Source organism: Hoplias malabaricus, chromosome 9, assembly GCF_029633855.1.
Source record: "Hoplias malabaricus isolate fHopMal1 chromosome 9, fHopMal1.hap1, whole genome shotgun sequence".
In the NCBI taxonomy this organism is placed as follows: domain Eukaryota; kingdom Metazoa; phylum Chordata; class Actinopteri; order Characiformes; family Erythrinidae; genus Hoplias; species Hoplias malabaricus.
The window spans coordinates 8,033,213-8,055,162 of NC_089808.1; the positions used below are offsets into that span (position 1 = coordinate 8,033,213).

Here is a 21,950-nt window from a genome sequence, read left to right on the forward strand (position 1 = left end):
GCCCTTTTAGAGACAGCAAAATTTTAGTCTTAAAATGTCCAGTGCTTTAAATTTAATACTGAGGTGCTGTTACAGTTTTCATACTGGTAATATTTAAGTGTGGTTTGTGTGTGTGTGTGTCTGTGTGTGCTCTGCGGGTATGGCAGGCAGGAGTGGACAGATGGCTGGCCCTCTCCTCTCTCAGCTGCAGGAGTGAAGGGTGCAGTAACTGCCCCTCTCCTGCGCTGTTGACCTTGCCTCGGCTGACCATGTGCCTGGCTCCCAGCCGCACCAACCACTCCACTCACCTTATTATTAAAGCACAAATGCCAGGAAGAGGAGCACCTCACGTTCACGGTAAATAACCAACCGCACAGACGCACTCACAAAAACAAACACACAAAAACACACAAGCATAGGCAAATTGCTCAAGGGTACAGTCGAAAGCTTAGCGTATTATACATCATGACAATAAGTGTCATACAGACAGGCAAAATCAATGTGTCCTCAAGGAGAAAATCTGACAGGTATTATATTCCATTAACTGCTATTTCAGCCAGAAATTCAGGAATGTGAGCACTGCTATGAAGTACAGTGAGGTCCAAAAGCCAGACACCACACGGCAAATCTGATTTAGGTTCATTCATTCATTCATTATCTGTAAGCGCTTATCCAGTTCAGGGTCGCAGTGGGTCCAGAGCCTACCTGGAATCTTTGGGCGCAAGGTGGGAATACACCCTGGAGGGGGCGCCAGTCCTTCACAGGGCAACACACACATTCACTCACACCTACGGACACGTTTGAGTCAACAATCCACCTACCAACGTGTGTTTTTGGACCGTGGGAGGAAACCAGAGCACACGGAGGAAACCCACGCAGACACAGGGAGAACACACCACACTCTTCACCGACAGTCACCCGGAGGAAACCCACGCAGACACAGGGAGAACACACCAAACTCCTCGCCGACAGTCACCCGGAGGAAACCCATGCAGACACAGGGAGAACACACCACACTCCTCGCCGACAGTCACCCGGAGGAAACCCACGCAGACACAGGGAGAACACACCACACTCCTCAAAGACAGTCACCCGAAATGCGAATCAAACCCACAACCTCCAGGTCCCTAGAGCGGTGTGACTGTGACACTAACCTGCTGCACCACCGTGCCGCCCTTGCTTTAGGTTTATTTACCAAAAAAAAAAAAAAAAAAAGAAAATATCCACTATTTCTAGGCCACTGTTTAAACTGAAATGAACAAAAAGGTCAGGGTCTTATCTCTTCTCCTAAAAATACTCTCCAAGAACCTTTATCATATAAACTGGGAATGCAGAACACATGGCTGTAAAGAATGTCTCACAATCTGCCGTAGAATCTGGCCTTCACGAGCGATATCTCAGGCACTGTCACAAACTACACACAGGAAATCCCATAAATCCTCACAGAAAAACACTCACTGTGGTGGGACTATCAACATTATGTCGTTATGTAATACCTTTAATTGGGAAGCAAAATTGTACCATATTTTATTTAAATTTGTGATTATTACATTGAATTATTTTCATAGTCAATTTGATTCATTTATTTTTATATTTAAATCACTCGCCCTGTGAAGGACTGGCGCCCCCCACCGAAGGGGGGTGTTCCCGACTAGGCTCCGGACCCACCACGACCCTGGATAAGTGGTTACAGACAATGAATGAATACACAACTGGGCTGCAATATATCTGTACAGAAGATCGTTTTCTGACAGTGTAGACTCTTCTAGCCTCTGCCTATTTGATACAATTTTGCCTTAAATTTGCCACAGACAAATCTGCTCGCCTGTTATGTTGACTTGTTCTAATATTCAGACCCCTGTTTCTGCATTATGGATTTAGCCTGGCTAGCCCAGGCAATTGTGAATACAGTAAACGTACACATGACTCCGTGTTATGATGTGGTGCTTCTCAAACACCTGCCCTTTGAAAGCTAACTGACTGAAGCCAAGTGATCTAGCTGTGAACGATGTCTCGGCCTTGACTTTCTCTCCCTCCTCTCTGTACGTGAGGGACGAGAAGAGAGGCAAGAAAATCTAACAGATAACTGCCAAAACCAACAAAAGGTACCACATGAAGAGCGAGAGTTCATTGAGGGTTAGGATTTTTGGGACTAGGCCAGTTGTGAAACTCGCTAACCTCACTTTTCCTCTGTAACCTTGGTCTCAGGCAGGGTTTCAGTCGTGCTTGCATGACCCCTCGCTACTTTCCCTCGTGTGCGGCCTCTGGGAAGGCCTAGCACTACGAGCCAGAGCCCTGGCAGATATGCCCTCCCCCCCCTCCCACTTTTTTCCTCCAGCATCCGTGACATGCCAGTCTTCCCTGGAGGGGTGCCGGTAGCTTGGAGGTTAATCCTGAACATTCACTATTTATATGGCACTTTAGAACAAGGGCTGGCATTAACACTGTTAATGTAATGCACCCCCCTCGCCACCCACCATCAATAAAACATGGCATGAACTCGCGCCGACAGCACGGAGAGTCTCCAGCCTCTGGCGGCACGAGAGGGAAGAATAAAGTCATGGAGGTGAGGAACAGTCCCTATCAAAGACAATAAAAAGCAAAAGACCAGCGAGAGGGACGATTGAGGACGGAACACAAGAACGCTGCAAAAACTGATATCGCCATCAATGTACATTTTTCTCATTACGAGAACATTGTTGTAAAATAACAAAAACATATTTGAAAATATTTCCAGATGTTTTCAGCTTAGGGAACTAGCCACTCTGCTCAAGATAAAATAAAATGAAATGGGATGCTCAATGTCGCCCTCAACACTGCAACCATATTCTCTACTGTGGGGAAGCTCCATCCAATACCTTTGAGTAGGAGTGGTATTAAAGATCCAAAAGTAATGGTCCAAACATTTTGTCGCTGGCCACAACAAAATACATCAGAAGAAGGAAGATTTAAGCCATTGTAAAAAGATTCTATTCCACGTCATTTTGGAGTATTTCTATTGGTCCATTCAATATGATACTTTCACACTGTGAAAGACAGTTGCTGTGTTAAAATTTAGTAAACTAAAAATAAACAAAAATGGAGATACATGTTTTTCCTTTGGACAGCTACACTGTAAAAAAAATTCTTGGAAATTTTACAGTAAAATACTGGCAGCAGAGTTCCCAGGCATTTACCGTATTTTTACAGGAACACTACTGTATTTCAAATTTACAGCATATTACTGTAATTGAGTATTACAATAATTTACTGTAGATACTGTGATTTACAGTAAAATACTGGCAGCAGAGTTCCCAGGCATTTACCGTATTTTTATGGGAACACTACTGTATTTCAAATTTACAGCATATTACTGTAATTGAATAATACAATAATTTACTGTAAATACTGCGATTTACAATAAAATATCGTAGCAGACTTGCTGTAAATTTACAGCAATTTTTTACAGTGTACGATATATCAGAACCTTATCTCGCTAACAGTCTAATGGTGGAACACCTACAAACAAATGTTCTGACATCTACAGTACAGCATTTATTTATTTATTTATTTATTTAATTTGCAGAAGAGTGGAAGCTGTTACATTAGCTAAGGTATATATATGACCAGGTACGAGCAGGTAGGAGCGGGCCGTACAGTGGATGTGTAGACGAAAAAGAAGAGAGATGTTCCTAATTGTGGGGAAAATAAAGCCTTTCATGTAAGGTCTAGTCATGACTGCGTTGTTCATAGACATACTTCATGTAGGTCAATTAATTATTGATGGCCTTCTGCAAGCCGTTCCAAATAAGTGACTCTATGCCGTTTTGAAACACACATACCAACGGCACATACTGGGAAATATCTATTACTGAACAAGGAAAGAGGAGACATGGGGATAAATGCAGAAATGCATATTAATTTTAGACTATTAATTATTTAAAATAACACCATGTAATATTTCCAGCTTAAAAAAGTCATTGTGATGCTTCAGTGACCTGTAATAGAGAGAAAGAGCCTTTGTCATTACTACTCTGAGCTCAGCGCTCCAGAAACTGTACTATGTAACTTTTGGAGGAGGGTAGGTCCTGACGATGGAGATGTATATATATATAAGAAAATATATAGCAGCCTTAAATAGTGTCTAGATACATAGATAGATAGACAGATAGATAGATAAACAGATAGATAGATAGATAGATAGATAGATAGATAGATAGATAGATAGATAGATAGACAGATGGATAGATAGACAGATGGATAGATGGAGAGATAGATAGATAGATAGATAGACAGATAGATAGACAGATAGATAGACAGATGGATAGATGGAGAGATAGATAGATAGATAGATAGATAGATAGAGAGGTCTAGACAGCTGGAGAAGGAGGAGAGAAGAGTAAATTTGATCTGGATGAGGATTGATTGTGCAGGAAATGGAAATAAATAACTCGTCTGAGTGGCTGCGAGCATGCGGCGCAGGTCATGCGTAGTGTAAAGCGAGCGGCCGCCCCCCTCCCGCCTGCTTTTATTAATTGGTGATTAATAACACCTCTCCATTCGTTAGTGCAATCACCTCTGTGCAGTGGAGTGTGGCTCTGTTAATAAGCAATTACACACACCTTCCTGCTCCATGACTTATGCCTCTCTCTCTCTCTTTCTCTTTCTCTCTCTCTCTCCCCCGCTCGCTCATGTGGTGTGTGCACCAAGGGAATGAGGAGCACTAGTGCCCACACGACTATGCTTAATGCTCTTCATTCTCCATTTTCTTTCTGCTCCCCCATTTACCTTTGGGAGTAGTGAGGCACCTTCTATTTGTGGGTATTGGAGATACGCATGTGAACACAAACATGAACCAGAGCACCACTGATAAAACATGAAATCATCCAAAATCCAGACATGTATCAACAGAAACAGCCTTCGCAGTTGGCCAAATAGACAGTGTCTATTTTGTTTCCATCACTACACTGTTAATGAGGCTGATTTCTGGCTTGTCACTGGCAGCAAATAACTGTCTGGAGTCCAGTCCGTCCTGAGCAGAGATATTCATTCATGTTTTCGTATATCTAAAGGAACACCAAAAGCAGTGAACACATGATTAGGATTTTTTATGTTTTTTTCTCTAAAGTGTATAACACACGGTCCCTAGTTTATACTCCACGGAGCTGGTGGCTGACACAGGGGTAGCCATGTTTAAAAAGAGCTTTAGCTCAGAAGCTCTGATGCATCCCGGCTTCCTAAAAGTGTCATAGAGGATGATTCTTAAATGGTAGAGCAAGCATCAAAGTGTTCTCTCCCTCTCTCTCGCGCTCTCTGTCTCAAAATCATTTAACATTTTTCCTCAGAAATTGGGCTCATCTTAAAAATCTCCTTGGGTTGTGATTGGCTCAATTCTTTTGCTCTTTCACTGGCTTCTACATTAATTAAAGTGCAGACATTTCTAACCTATAATTGCAGTGCTGGTATTATTATTACATGGTGTAGAAATACATTAATTGTGTGTAACCGCTCATTCAATTCAGGGTCGCGGTGGGTCTGGAGCCTCCCCGGAATCACTGGGCGTAAGGCAGGATGTAGAAATAATTAACTGCTGCATAGTATCAAAAATGACAATTGTCATGTTAATTTAAAAATAATAATAGATAAATAAAAATGCAGCATATTAAGATGGAAATGGTAATGGATACAAATTTTTTGTTAAATAATTTTTGAATTTTAATGCTACACAACAGTTACTATACAATGAGAGAAGAGCAGTGGAATTTTTGAATGTTGAATTAAAATGTACAAACGCCACTATCCCTGCATTCAATGGTTATCTACATTGAAATAGTCTTTTATGTAATAAAACAAAACAAAAACAAAAAACAAAACATAAAGTGAAAATTTACCATGTAAATCTTGGATTCATTTGTGGTGATACTCAAGTTCCATCATTGTCCCACTGCAAATACTGTCTCCTGTACAGTACATAACATCAAATACCATGCAGCAAAAATTTAAAACACAAAAAACCTCAAAATATCATTTTTAACAGCCTTTTCTGGGTAATAGCATGCCACATCCTATTCATCTTTTCAACCTCATACAGAGCGGACCACCCAAACCTCTTGGCGCTGTCTTGATGTGGTGTATTTTTTCCCCCTAATGCCCCTCACTGCGACGTACAGTCAACGCGTCATCGCTCAAAACTAATCCCACGGGAGCCTCAGACAACATGGTGTCATGGATAATTTGCGGTCTATATTACAGGCAACAAATCACGTTCCCTCTTTGTTGGTTTCTTTTTGGGGGAGGGTTTGAGATAAAGCAGGGGTATGCAATGCAGATGTACGCCACACCGTTCTGTGTGGAGAGGAGAAGAAGTGGTGTGTGGCAGGCTGGAAAAAAAAGAAGCAAATTTGATTAAAAACAGAAGGCAAGGAACGAGAGGGAAAGAGGCGTAGGATCCCTTCTCTTCTTTGCTCTCCTTTTCTGGTTTCCCCTCTTCTTCCCTCTCTGCTCGCTTGGTAACGGCCCATGTTCTGCCTCACACAGAGAGGCCAGCTGTACAGCAAATGTGCACCCCATTCTGCCCCCAAACCCTCCCCAAATCACCCACCCCCCCCAACCCCTACCCACACATCCAGGTCCATCTTTCTCCCGCTCCTTCCTGGAGTCACGGGCACGAACTCAGTCTGGGTCCCGGCCACTTCTGTCCTACCACCCGCCCCCCTTTCAAAAAACGCTCAAAAAGGTGACCCTCCAAATCTGCTTTTTTCCAGAATTGTTTGGGAAAGTTCTCCACCGTCCTTCAGACTGTCGCCCAACAGCTTGGCACCAGCCATTTGGAAGGGGAAAAAAGGGCATCCGAGGGGGAGTTTTCAGAGGATGGGAGGAACCAGAGGTGGGGGGTAGAAGGTGGGAGATTAGACCTTGTGCCCAACAGCCCTCACATCAGGGTAGCTGAGGAGTAAGCGAGAGGTTTTGGCCCAGCAGGAAAACTAGAAGGAGGAAAAAAAACAGGCTCCCACAGAGCGTCGTCGGTCAAAGTTCACACTGTTGTCAAAAAAAGTGGGGGGATTCAGAAGCGCCGCCGTGCTGTTCGAGTCTTAACGGCTTATCCGTCGATGAAAGACCTTCAGGTTTGTTTTCGGTTCACGAATAGAGTTTGTTTTCGCTCTTTTTTGGCTCTGTTGATTCTTCAGCCCCCTCAACATATTGCTGTTGACAATATACGTAGTGTTTGTCTGCCAAAACCCAGTGGAACATTTCACATAGTCACTGCACACTACAAGTGTCGACTGGAAGTGTACAGTCTAGAACGTCACTGACCCCTTTGCACAGTAGCCATAAAGTGTAATTTCCAATTTTCAGAGTTCTGCTCTTCAGGAACGCTGATAGAATACAAATAAATACATATGTGGAGGGTTTGCAAAACTACATACATTTGTATGTGAGCAATGGGATAATGCTTTTTTTTTATAAATAATATGTCAAAGGTGCTGTATACAGTTCTTGAGGACGAAGGTCTTGACAGCAAAACGATTATTACCACTACCACTGTTAAAAGTCAAATATTCAAAAGTTCAAAAGACTGATCGGCTAGCTAAAGGCTGCTAGCATTGCTCTACTTCACTACTAGCATTCTGTGGCTGAATTTATAATCTCTTTCTCAAATTCCCAGTACACTTCAACTTCATAATGTAACTCACAGCATATTTTTAAGGTGGTGACTCTAGTTTGGGGTCAACACTAGCAAAAGCTAGTTCATTTAAAACTGATCAAAATAAGCACAAAAATCAGGTCTGCATTTCAAAATTCAGACAATATTCAGGCAATTTCCATCTACCCTAGACAGCCTTAAAGCTGAGCCTATACTTATAGAGGACACATACACAAACAAAAACATGAATGAAGATCGTATATAAACAAGGAAGCCAACGTTAGCTTTAATAGCAAGGACGGACAGCAGCTGAGAGAGACATAAATCCTGCCTGCTCCCCTCCTCCCATCCTTCTCTCTTCCTCTCTTCCTCCTCCTTCTCCTTTCTCTGGTGACATATCAGATGCCTTTGGTCGTGTGAGTGGGCCATGCCAACAAACTCCAAACTAAAGAGAGGCCAGCTGTCTTCTGGCTCGCTTCGAAATTGCTCCTTGGTCGGTGGCAATGACTTTTTTGCTCCCCTTTCTTTCTTTTTCCTTTTTTTTTCTTCCTACAGCTCGATAGGAGTATCACATCCAGTCCCTGATCAGAGTGACCAGCTGTACGGCAAATGTGGATGGATCCATCTGGACCTTGAGCGCTACAGGCTTCACTCCCCAGGCATTCAGGGGCTACTGGCTCAGGCCAAGGCCACATATCTCCTCCTTCCTCCAACACACACACACGATTCTCTGTTCTCCTCAATACCAACCTGATTAGATGCAGCAGGTTTCCTCTTCCAACTCACAGCCACACGCTTCAGGTGTAATTCAGTGAATCTTAAATTGCCTCCATACACAGAGTCAGACATCAATGAAGGTGTGAATGAAAAACACAGGAAGAAAATGCACATATTGATTTAGTGCTGTTAGCTTTATACAAGGACACACAGTGTCAAAGATGCAAAACACTGAACTGTACTTCTTGTGGAGCATTTTATTAAAGGTGTGTAAGAGTGTGAGTGAATACGAGGGAGACACAAGCAAGTCTCATTAAGTATTTTGCATGTATATGTAGTGCCCTATTATGTTCAATTATATATATGTGACAAATTGCAATACACTACAGGAAGCACAGAGGGCAGTATGACTGAGCAAAGAATAAAGCTTTAAAGGCGATGTTCGCTGTTTTAATCATATACCTGCTTTATAAAATTCACAGGATGTTTCCTTGCCATTTGCTGGCTCTCTGGTCTGGCTTGGTGAATGGAAAATCTAAGGGTCTCGGTCCAAAATGGCTCAGGCATTCTCACGAAGTGTTGCTGGCTGAGCCATGAACGAGAAAATGCATCTGCGGGTATTTGGACGGTGGAGAGACTTTCAAATGTAGAAAAGCATGAAAAGGGTTGAGGATGCTGTTCTATGTCTGCTAAATGTTAAAAGGTGGGTAATTTTGATTATATTTTTCTTCCTACACAAAGATACCATTCCACCTTAAAAGATGCAGTGTTTCTGAATGAAAACAAACACAAGAGGGAGTTTTTTTGCAAAGAGAAGAAAACCTTTCACAAACAGAAATAGGCCATCTATAAACATGAGGTGTGTAACGGTTAATCAGACTGTTTGTAATTAGTAATTACACGCTTTAGACCTCAGGACTAGTCCACAACTCTTACGTTTGCTCTGGACTGTTAAAAAACACTGAAATCAAGCCCTTCTCTGCTCCCTCATTTATCACATCCCATACTCCAACACACCAGGGTAACTGTAGGGTCACAGGGAAGACAAGTGCAGCAGCAAACCACATCACTCTGCTTTCCTACAGCCTCTGTCTCACCGACCATGTCTCAGATTAGACTCTGAGGACATACTATGTATTTATTTTTTTGCATTCTTCTTTGTGCGAGCTTTATGTGGTGTCACATGGTCTATATATAGAGTTATCGGGGTGAATCAACAGCCATAAAGCAGGGAGCGCGGGGTTGGGAACAGCACCCCAAAGAGCGGAGCGCCTGCTCCATTACCTACGCTAATAACGGTGACAGCTGAGCGGAGATGACCCCCGGCCTCCCGTTTCGCCTCTCCTGTGCAGATGGCCATTAAAAGGAGAAAGTGTCCCCTTTTTTCAAGGGAGAAGGCATTTAGAGCCTTTTCCAAATGAGGCCTTTGCTTCCTCCCCCCCCACAACCCCCCTTCGCTTTTCTGGCACACACTGGCTGCGAAGTAATTACGGTCCCGTCCAGATTTGGCCCTTCCATCACCACCACCCACCCACCCACCCGTCCACCCAAACTGTAGGAGGGAGACTGCGGTGGAGGCTGCAGAGCATCAGGAGGACATTAGGTCCATGCCAGTTGGACGCTGACTTTCGGCCATTTTGAATGGCGGACGCTCGTCTGGTGTGGCCGCAGAGAGAACACGCTTTCCAGAGCGCTTCCTTAACAGTTGTCACTTTGCAAAAGTTCGGTGGGTCAAATCTCTACATATGCACATTCCACTTCTACTGCCAAATGCATATTTAGAGCCATGCTTTTGATCCAAATGGATTCCAATAAGCACACGAGCCCTGGATGTGCTGGTGCTTTGCTCACCCTGCACATCTGTCACTCACACCAAACTCAACAAACCAACCACAAATTCCACACACCGCCATTAACGTAGAGTCAGAATATAGTCAACATACACAATATACAGGGAACATAAATAAAGGCGGGATACCACTGACATGCATTTGGCATTACTGGAGACTGTGTGTGTTTTAATTTTTTAAAACTGTGGGAGTTTTTTTTTTTTTTTTTGCTAGTAAATATTTACAAAGTAAATACATACAGGGCATCAAATAATTCTTAGATTTGAATCAACACGTGAAACAGCTGTATACATAAACAAATTCCGAGATGTCTGTAAGTATGTATTACAACACTATTGTTATGAAGTCCCCCACTCGTCATCGATTAAAACTCTTAAACTCATAGTAGACATTTTGGAATCAGTAAATTTAACTACTTTTTAGCAACAGTTTGGATAACTACGATAGATAAAGCCAGGTAAAGGTGTTTAAAGGCTGTTAAACAATATAATCAATAGCTAATTGAAGGTTAGCTTTGTACCAACTTAGGGCTAGGCAATTAATCATAAATTAGAACATTCAGAACATCTAATTGACATAATCCAATTATACCAATTATAACAATTTTTGTTACTTTGTTTTATTTCTATTCTGTTATGTCCCCACTGTGTGTTAATGTACTTTCCCTTTAAAACCACACTACCACGCTGTAGATTCTGCCCCCATGTAGATTCACATGAAACAGAAGTGATTCTGCCCCCATCTGCAACATGGCAGAGAACCTAAATGCAGAGGCAGACCGAGTGACTCCAGCAGCTCATACTAAAAAAAACCGCAGTATTTGTGATTTGGACGTGCTGTGTTTTGACTATAATTAAGACACTGAACTAAAAGAAGTCAATTGTAAACACTGAGAAAAAAGTATTTCAGCGACCATAGCACAATCACACACTAAATATAAACAGTGCTCAGAAAACAAGAGCTCCCAGCAACATTAGAAAAAATGCCCTAGCTTTAATACTGGAGCATATTTACAGTACAAGCCTCGTCACTGAAATACGAGGGGCAGAAATACAAAAACAAAATAATCGTTCATTAATCATAATCGTGGTAAAATGTACAATTAATCATGATATTGATTTGTGCTCGTATCGGCCAGCACTACAACTACAAACCTACCATACTGAGTTATCCCTATAATTGCTACCAGGACTGTTTTATACAGGCACGAAAACAAGTCACAGAGTCGTTGGTAAACGTTCTAGGCCAGGTCTCTGTTCTGTTCCAGTCCAGCGAGCTCTCTTCCCAAAGAAGGCACCAGATAATTCAGAGTAATGAAAGATCCACTAAACAAAGCGAATAAATGAATGAATTAAGAAGGAACGAGGGCAGAATTCAGAGATTCGGGGACCGCCGGCAAAGAAAAGCGTGTCTATTTCAATTTTGAATCTTTTCCTCCAATATTCCACCTGAATACCAATAACAAATCCTGTGGGTGAATTTTAATATTTAGAGTCAGGAAATATAGTGAGACTCTTGAACTTTCTCAGACACAGATCAGCACATCAGCATAATTAGGTAGTTGAAAATGATTACTCAGTACTCATATGGGTTTAAATGCCACCACTTCAAACACAGTTTTGAACAAACAATTTAATGCACATACACACTGCTACAAAGGGCTAGATGCAAGGCAAGGTGTACCTTCATGTAACTGCAGTATATGGCTATACTCTGGCTGGAATGAACAATACAATTAATAAGTAGTAGACCCAGCAAGTATGCAATCAATTCCAATTTGAACAACACTCCCATAATGTCTGCCAACTCCATAAATTACATGCAAGGATACTAAGTCTGATATGTACATACAGACATATCATATCCTTTCTCCTCCTTTTCTGACTGTTCATGCCTTGACTATGCTCAGTAGACAATGTATTTGTTCATTTGTTAATCTGCTGCTTGAAATGTGGGCTTTGATTGGCTTTAGGTGACATTTGGCAATACTGAGAAAATACTCCGTTCTAAATTCTATAAATTCTCATATGACTTTTAACCTGTTCTTCAACTTTCTAACAAATCTTGCCTTCCCCAGGCCCTTTTCCAAATCAGATAACTTCTCGACCCATGACAGAAAAAAAAATCCATGCTGTTCTCCAACAAAAAAACACCCACTCACCATCCAATTACTGTCTCACCCCCAGCATAACACACAGATTAGATAATAGCTATAGTGTGCATATTAAGAAAACCTTGGTGGCTCACAAAACTGTAACACAGACAAATTTTCAGCATTCATATCCATCATCAATGTAAGAAAATGTTTTAATATCATGCAATCTTCAACCATGTGTGCACCGAATCATCAATTCATGTTGGCCACATGTTCTCACAAACTTTCAGTAATCTGTTGAAGCATTGACATTGATGGCATTGAACATAATAGTGTTTATCATGTTACTTATGTTGCCAAATGTTGCGTTTGTCTCACACAAGAACTCTTAATGCCTGGGCAGGGAATAGGACAATTTAAATAAATAAAATCATGTTGTCCACCTATACCAGGAGTCGGCAACCTTTACCACTCAAAGAGCCATTTTTTTTGCTTTTATGCTATGTATAAACAAACTATACTGTGTTACATTTATGAAATCAATGACCGACTGCAGAAAAATGAAATAACATTTCTGCATGCAAATTTTTAACTCCGAAAAAAAAGACGTTGGGTTGACGGTTAAGTAAAATACTCGAAATACTGCGGGTGTCGCACGTTGGAAGTTGTGACGTGTATTAAGAGCGACAAAATATTTTAAACAAGATCGCCATAATCTTCATAGAATTACATTTTGAAAATGAACTAACTAAAATAAAAAAACATTTTAATTAAATACTCAGTAATTATTTTCAAAAGCTGAGCCGCACCAGAGGGATCAAAGAGCCGCGGGTTGCCGACCCCTGACCTATACAAATTCATTTTGGGGTCTTCATCAGAATAAATAAAGGACACCTTATTAGTATTCTGGCTTTCAACTATAAAGGCCTATTTTTTAATCTATGCCATAAGCAAAGCGTAGGTCCTGCATATATGCAATAGCTACAATGCATGCTCTTTGTCAAGTCAGCCCACAAGCATAAAACGGCCTTCACTCTCATTTATACAGTTCTTTGTCTCATTCCTAGACACCATTCTTTGTTACTATAAAAGTAAACACACTCATCTAACTAACTTATACTGAATGATACAAATAAAATATTTAAAGCAGATTTCATAAGTCTTCAGTGCAGTTTCTTGTGAAACAACACAGTCAACGTAGGAATAGACAATACGTGGAGGTAACAAAAAATCTGCAGATTTTGGTCTTTATCACCATGAATACACTGAGAAAAATGGTCACTCTGGTGGTACCCTCAAGGGTACATATGCAGTACTTTTACTTATGGAAAATAAATATGCCATATCCTGTATTAAGGATATATTCACATTGTTAAGAATATAGGTTGTTGTCACAACCTTTATTGAACAATAATGTACCTGTACAGTTGTACCTGACAGTGTACAATGGACCCGAAGACTGATGATAAAATCTGAATGTTTCTTGCATTATCTGCACTATATTTCATTTATGATTATTGTGTTCACAGACAAATAGACACAGTAACACAAACGTGTAAAGACATTAGAGAAAAAGAACAAAATTCTGAGACTTACCAATCATATGATTGGCCACATGAACCTGAATGTCCCATTCACTGTGGAAGACCATCTGACACTTTATGCACTGGTATGTTTTCTTCTGACCACGGAAAGAGAGAAGGTCAAGTTAAGATCTCAAATGAGCATCATATCCCTTACATTCAATACATTTCAGAATTGTGCATGTATTTGTTGAGTCACTGTAAACTCAAGCACATACTGAACAAGTACATCAGCCATATCTCACCTCCTCACTTTGTGATGGGCTCACTCTAGGCATGGGGGATCCTTGAGGGGTCCTCAAATGACCTCCGCTGCCCTCTCCTGTTTGATCCCTGTGCACCGTTGAAAGGTGTGTCTGCAGCTCGGCCTCAGACTCAAACTTGACGTTGCAGCTGGAGCACCGTGTCTTGGCAGCAGTGGACGATGTAGACGAAGAGGATGATGTGGAATAGGAGGTGCCCTTCACTTTCAGCCCACCTGGGCTCAGACTCTCCCCATGGCTCCATCCAGCAGTGGAGATGGCAGGTGTATGCACCACTTGCTGCTGCAGCTTTCCACCATTTATGGTTGGGCTGGAGCTCTTGCTTCCAGCAGCACTTACACATGAGGCACACAAACCATATGGCAGTCCATTGATGTCAAGCTTCACCAAGTCCTGCTTGGAGCGGAACTCCTTTAGACATGAAGCACATTTAAAGAGCTTCTGACTTTGGTGATGCTGGTGGGGTGTGATGACAGAGCGAACACTTGGGTGATTGGTGGCCACGGCGCCTGTCTTTTGCATGTGGAAGGTACCATGGATTTTGAGTTCTAAGGTAGATGTAACAGTCTGCATGCAGACCACACAACGGAAACCAGTCAGTGAGTTACGCAAATCCGGATGCATCTGACAATGCTCCAGGAAATCTTCTTCACTCTGTAGCGGTAACTTACAGATTCGGCAACTGCCAGTGTCCAGGCTCTTACTGTGAGTGACCTTATGCTCAGTCAGAGTAAGCAGAGAGGGGAAGCGCTCTCCACAAATGGGACACATGTAGTGTTTCACAGGTCCCAAATGGGTCTGCATATGCTCCCGAAGCCCAGCCTCTGAGAAGAATGTTCTAGAGCAAACATTACATTTGTGGCTGCCCTTGATCATTTCAGCCTTCTTCTTGTGCATGGCACTCTCCCCTGGGCGGATGTTGTGATCACGGAGCTGGTGATTGGTTAGAAGGGACTCCATGGTGTAGGACGCCCCGCAGATGTCACAGCTGTACATGACCTCAGAGGAGTCAACATCCTCTTCGCTGCCATCATGGCTGTTATGGGACTCGCCTGTACCAGCTCCTCCATGACTATTGGTCAGAATACCCTGCAGGTCTGTGTCATCTTTGGCAGCGGAGTCACCACCACCGGTTGTTGAGCCATTGGTGCCACAGTTCTGTGCCTTTCCCTCAAACACACAATGCTTCTCCCGCAAATGGCGTTCAAGCAAGATGATGGCATGGAAAGCCTTGCTGCAAAAGCGGCAGTTGTACTTCTTGCTATGAGTGGTAATGTGGCACTGCAACTCCACTTCGGTACCAAAGGACTCGCCACAGAAGATGCAGCGGTGCACTCGCCCTTGGTTCTCCAAATGACTGTGCTTGACATGAACTTGAAGGTCAGCCTCATGCCGGAAATCCCAGTTACAAGAAGTACAGCGGTAGACCTTCTTCTCATTGCTGTGCTTGACTGCGAGATGGAGTTGTGTTGACACTTTAGAGTCAAATACTTCTTGGCAGAGAGTGCAACGAAAAAACACAAAAGTGTGCATGTCGAGCAGGTGCTTCTGCAGGTCATCTACTGACGTGAACTGCTTGTCACAACTCTCGCAGATGTAGTACGTGGATGTGATGGTGAAGTGGACAGTCACATGTTTCAGCAGAGCGTCCTGGCTGGGAAAGTCTTTGTTGCACTGAGGACATGTGAGCTGTGGTAGCACACCATCGAGATGGGTCTTCAGGTGGGTCTGGAAAAGATCTAGACTAGTGTACTTAGCACCACATTGGTTACAAATGAATTCACTGGCTGAACGTGAAGAAGTGCTGCCTTGTTTGAGAAGTGTTGCCTGTTCAACAGATATAGGAGATGAAGGGCTGAGTGCTCGGTTGGTTCTCCTACCATTGTTGATATAATTCAGTGCCAGTGGGATGTTCTTATGGTTCTCCTTGATGTGTTTGTTCAGCTTTAGCACACTGTTGAAAATAGGAGAGTTGGTGCAGTATGAGCAGGAATAGACTTCAACGATGGGATCTTTGGGAGTGACAGCAAGCGGGGAGTCGAATCGCAAACTGCCGGAATCACAGTGGGTTTGTCGGACGTGTTCTTCTAGTGTGGCTTCGGTCAAAAATCCCATGAAGCACTGGGGGCAGAAAAAGGCATTGCTCTCTTTAGCCACTGGGCTAGGAAAACCATGCGAACAGCGTATATGTTCTTGCAGGGCATTGAGGTCTCCCAGCATCTCTGGACAAAAGTTGCACTGCAGCAGGGAATCAGACAGGCTGGCGAGTAAGGCGGCGGGATCTTCAGCATTATGGACCTGTTTCAGATGCTCGTTCAAGTTGAACAGAGATGGAAGGACCTCCAAGCAGAACTGGCAGGTATGGGCCTGCTCTGGTTTGTCCACATGCATGGTCTTTAGGTGGATCTGGAGAACAGCAAGACTAGAGAACACTTGCTTGTTGCAGTAGATGCAGCTATATGCTACTTTAGGCTGTTTGGCAGGTCGTCCACAAATATCTGTGGCATGCAGTGCGGCACGCTTTCTCCTTCCACGGGCTTTGGGCACGGTGGGAGCGGGGTCTACCATGGTTGAACTGTCAACAGAAAGGTTGGAATCGGGAGTGGTGCTTGAAACAGATGTATAACCCACAGTCAACAGAGAAGGACTGTTGCTATGGTTACTAGACTCTGGCAGCTGGTGAACATCCATGTGGGCATACAGTTCCTCCACAGTGGAAAAGTGTTCAGAACACACAGTACACGTGTTGCCCTTTCGGTCTCTGCCATGTGTCTGGTCAATGTGGCTAAGTAGAGTACCCTCATCACTAAATGGCTCATGGCAGTAGATGCACTGTAGGCCAGGCCCCAAACTCCCTTCCTCAGGGGGTGAGCATTCAGGGTGGCACTCTGCAATGTGCTTCTGGAGTTCTTCGGGCACGTCGAATCCCTCTTCACAGCGACTGCATTTGCGTGTTTCTTTCAGTTTGAACTCCTCACTTCGGGAAAGCCCCGTGCCTTGACTGTCCTTGCCCCTTTCGTGGACCTGCATGTGTCCATGGAGGGAACTTGAGGACAGGAACCCTCGGCGGCACACAGGGCACTTATGGGGCTTGTTTGCAGCGTGTGTCTTCATGTGGATTTTGAGGTGGTCACTGCGGGAGAAAGCAGAGTCACACTCACCGCAGTGATACTTCTTGTCGCCAGTGTGGAGCTTCACGTGTCGATCACGGCTGCGCTTGTGCTTGAACAGACGACTGCAGAAAGTGCAGCTGAAGGGAAGCTTATCGCTATGGCTCTGCTCGTGCCGTTTTAAGAAGCTCAGGCGACTGAAAGACTTGTCACAGAACTGACAAGGGTACGGCAAGCCAGGGCCTCCTTCATCCTCACCGAAATCGTAGTCATCACCATGGGCTGGAGATGCCTGATCTTTGCTGGATGGTGAAGAGGCAGGCCAAGAACAGGAAGGGTCATCCTCTAGATCAGCACCATCTGCATGGAAAGGAAAAAAAAGAGATACCTTTTGTGGCTAATGCTTATCAATATACAGAAGCATTGCAAAAATACAAATCTGCCTTTGCAAGCATTAAAAAGACAGAAGCCAAGTACAAGAACACATAGAATGTGTGTATATGTGTGTGAGAGATGGAAAGAGTGAGAATTCATTTAGAATGACAAACTAGAGTCCGTAATAAAGGGTAGGAAATTAACCTTGTAGGTGGCCATCTAATGGCAATACCCACTGAGACAGAAAAAGCAATTTCTGACATTTCCATCTCGCAGCAAGCTGGGGTGGTGGGGAGGGGGTTTGTTTAGATGGACTCCTGGCATTAGGTAAATTACAGTGCTTTTACTTTTTAACAATTGCATTTATTGTTCTTGCAAATGAAAGGTCTCCGGGACACTGCTCGGTTACATTCACGTTGTCAGGAAAATTCTCCAAGAATATGACGAACAATGCCTTAAAAGTAGATTGAACATTATTTACATCATATATATATATATATATATATATATATATATATATATATATATATATATATATATATATATATATATATATACAGCACAGTTAGACTGCATTCCAATTGTGTAATAGCCACTAATAATATACAGTATATACCACTGACCTTAAATGTGCACTGTTGCTATGTCACACCAATTTGCAACTCCCATTTATTTGCCAATAAATGTGGCTGCAAGTATGTTACATACTCAGACAGTAGTTGTATGTATACTACATACTCAAACATTACTTAGAACCAGTTTCTTAATAGCGAAAAACACTCAGATTTTCTAATTGCAGAAAATATCAGCTTGCAGAAATTTGAATAAATCACTATTATATTTTTTTTTTAAAAGGGAACAAAGTCCACCTCTTCTCCATAAGTAAAAACAGTTCTGGGGTTTTAATGAAATGGCATTGATCGTGCTTTGTGAATATATCATAAAGAGGAAACACCAGAGCAGCGTTCTCCCCCAAGTCTATACAGCCCTGTTTAGAACCGGTTTCAGCACTGGTTCCTTTAAAAGATAATGAGTCACAGCTCTGTTCAGCGTGAGCGCCCAGTAGTGAGTAGCGAGGAGCAGAAGCTCAGATTTATTGACATTTTCACTAGGTTTTCTTTGTTCCCCTCCATACTCATTATTTGCCAGATTTAATCAGTAATCAGTGATCTTATTGCTGTGCACTCACTGTGCTTGTTTTGCACAGTTAAACATTGTCTTTGTGCTCTCACATAAATGCGGGTACAGCGCTGTGATAGGAGAGATACTACACTCTACGTAAGAAACAGCACAAAATCAGACTGAGTTGTTTTATATTACAGTTTGCCGAATGGTATATACCCACATTTTAATGCCCAATAGTAATATAATTATTAATATTTAAAGCAATAACTGCCTCTCAGAAGTAGTTAACAATGTGCAGTGCCTTTTTGTTTAACAGGTGATCCCCTATCGCTTTAACAACACTCTTCTGCCTATTGCTTTGTTAAACTGTACATAACTTAGCCAGCTATGCTTAAAAAACAGGAAAATCTGTCAGAATGTGTTCCTTGGGTAAGATTGTGTGAAGCTGGCATGCTGCCCGGGGTGGGAGGTTTCCGGCAAGAGGACACTGCAAGAGTAGCCCGTCAGCGCCTCTCTCAGCAGTTTGAGGAACAGGGGGTCGACCTGTGACCTCATCTGTTTCCTGAAGATATGCTAGAGTGGGTTAAGTGATCGAAGAGGGCATGTTTTCCTGACAGAAGGCAGAGAGCTGTGTTTGAAGAGTGAAAAAAAAAAAACAATTGAGGAGACTGGAGAAGCAAACCAATCCAAGGATGAACAGCAGTGTTCAACCAAAGAGGAGTCATTTGCTTTCCGTAGATGCCTCATAAATCTTGCCGATTTCCCTTTCCCAGTTTTGCCTCCTGTCTCCTTTTCCTTAGTAGGACTACACTTTTGTTTAAGCATGGAAGGGCACAGTGCTTAGGGTCAGCCTGAAGGAAGAAGTGCACGGTCACCTTTTAAACCCAGTGTGTTGGCTTTGACATACGAAATAGCTATAAAAAGAAGACAAGACTGAAGCTGTGTCCTAATTACACAGTTAACGCTAATTCTTATTAGCACCACTGTAAAAAAAAATTTTAGCCATGATGTCAACAGCCTAAATGTCGTCGCTGTCCAATTAAAAACATGTATCCCCCAAAATAGTAACTTACAGAAGGAACAAACCTTTCAGTGGAAGTGAATGTACAAAATATTTTTTTCTCCAAATAACTTTAGAGCATTTCTATTGGTTCATTCATCATGTAATTTTCACACAATGTCAAGAACAGCTGCTATGTTCAAATGAGGTAATGAGGTATGAGGTTTACCTCAAATGAGGTAAACTAAAAATCCACAAAAATGGAAATACATGTTTTTAATTGGAAAATATAAGTTTTATAGAAAAAATAAATAAATAAATAAATCAGTGGGTAGCTACAAAACAGCCCTAGGGGTCTCAGGGTCTTGGGTTCAGCACATGCCTCAGGTCCCTGTCTGTGAGGAATGTGTTCTCTCAATGCCTGTGTGTGGGTTTCTTCCAGGATTGTTGTCCTGGTCAGTGTGTTCCTGTCTTGATCCAATGACTCTGAGTAGACTTCAGATCCACCGTGACCCTGATCAGGATGAAGTGGTTACAACATTCCAGGCACCAGGGAACATAACCGAGATTACTGAGTATCCATCTACATTACTATCTGTGATGTATTTTTTAGGGGCATTGAACTCTTCAGATGTCTGGTAGCTATCACCACCAATGTGAAATATTCTGAAACATTTTACTCTGAATGCTTTCCCCTTTAAACATCTCTATGTCTACAATAGAAAAGCTAACATGCTACACAAGGCTAGCTGTAGATGCCTATGAATGCCTTGCCTTAAGCAGTAAAGTAAAGCTATCAACTCTGCACTGTTCTTTAGGCCATCCTGCCGGTCAGTGTGTGGACCCGACCCCAGACGAGTGTGTGAACACCAACCGAAGGGAGCAAGTGTAGCCCCTGGAGAGTCAAGAGGAAAAGAGAGAAGCTTGTTTTCCTCTCTCACTCTCTGCTCCTCATCTGCTCTCTCTTGCTGGCTCTGTATGTTTTTCCCCTCCTTTCACCCTGATGAGAAACGTCCAGGCCCAGGAAGGCCTGAGTAAATAAAAGCGAGGGCCTTCTTTTCCAGCGTCTCACCTCTTCCCAACCCCTCCTCCCCTTCCAGCTCACGACAGAGGCCTGTGTGCTCCTGCCAAAGGGGATGCTGGGTGCTGCAAACCTCCACCCCTCAGCTGAACGCCCCGCTTTGTTGGGCTGCCAAAGCTTTCCTGAGCGTTCCCTCGTCCTGGGAGGAAGACCTCCATCTTAGGGCCCTGACGATGCTCCGTGATCCCCACCCCCCTTCCTTTTTTTTTCACTCTCGCATGTTAATTTTTTTTGGCATACACCGCGGCCTAGCTCTCTGAGCAAAACAACACATTTGTTCTGTTCTGCGCAAGGACAGCTGGATACCCGTTTGACATCTGTTTCAGCATATTTATTGGTAGGAGAGCACTTGGGAGGAGACCGAATAGGTGTAGAACAGTCTCGCTTGCTCAGCTGCTAACGACAGACATGTATTCTCTCTTGGTTTGCTCGGATTAGATGACGACAAACTAGTAGAAAAAAGCCCGTATTTCTACAGCATAAATACTAAGCACTTACCATGCTTGTGGATCTGAGGTTCACGCCCTAAGGGTTTATGAATGCACAGAGGCTTCATCAGCATCAGACATACAACAAAATTTGTGCAGTGTATTGTCTGCTGATATTTAAAGTGTTATAAACAACTTTTAAACTTTGAAATACTCAAATACACAATGTTTTCAGTATCAAGACAAAATAAACTGTTACATCATCAAAGAAAACGCTATATACCTATAAATGCTGGACGAGATGATGTCTGTCAGCCTGTCATTATGCTGCACTGCAATACTATAATACATGATATCCAGACTCACATTCCTAGCATTTCATTCAAACCACTCTATTAAGCTGTGGCAAAAGCAGAACAGATAGAAAGACTTGAAGGTAGAAGTGTCAGGAGAACAGGGTGTTGCTTTGGTCTGTGAGAGAGCTAATGAGCATTGCCTGTTGCTAATTGCTGCACTGTTCAGTTAAGAAGTTCTCTAATTCCTGGTCTGTGATAGCGACTGAAAGCGTGTGCAAACGCAGGTGAGAGAATCGCGTTCAGAACACCTAAACGCTGTGAAAAATTACACCTTACCTGGCAGTGCATGTGTGTTCTGTTCATCTGAAGTTTCATTCTTTGTCTTGTTATAGTATTTGGCTAGAACTATAATATGTAGAAGCAG

General features: G+C 42.7%; 1 protein-coding gene across 4 annotated transcripts in view; it reads right to left on the reverse strand.

Annotated features, from left to right (window-relative positions):
* The window catches only part of LOC136707684 (zinc finger protein 521), a 179,188-nt gene that overhangs the window by 82,720 nt on the left and 74,518 nt on the right, over nt 1–21,950 (reverse strand). For 3 of the 4 annotated variants that reach the window (XM_066681898.1, XM_066681897.1, XM_066681900.1), the window contains 2 exons: nt 14,094–17,581; nt 13,862–13,946 (listed from right to left, as the gene is read on the reverse strand). In XM_066681898.1, coding sequence (XP_066537995.1) covers nt 13,862–13,946; nt 14,094–17,581 — 3,573 coding nt within the window. The remainder of the gene's footprint in view (nt 1–13,861; nt 13,947–14,093; nt 17,582–21,950) is intronic. The other variant, XM_066681899.1, reaches the window with a different exon arrangement.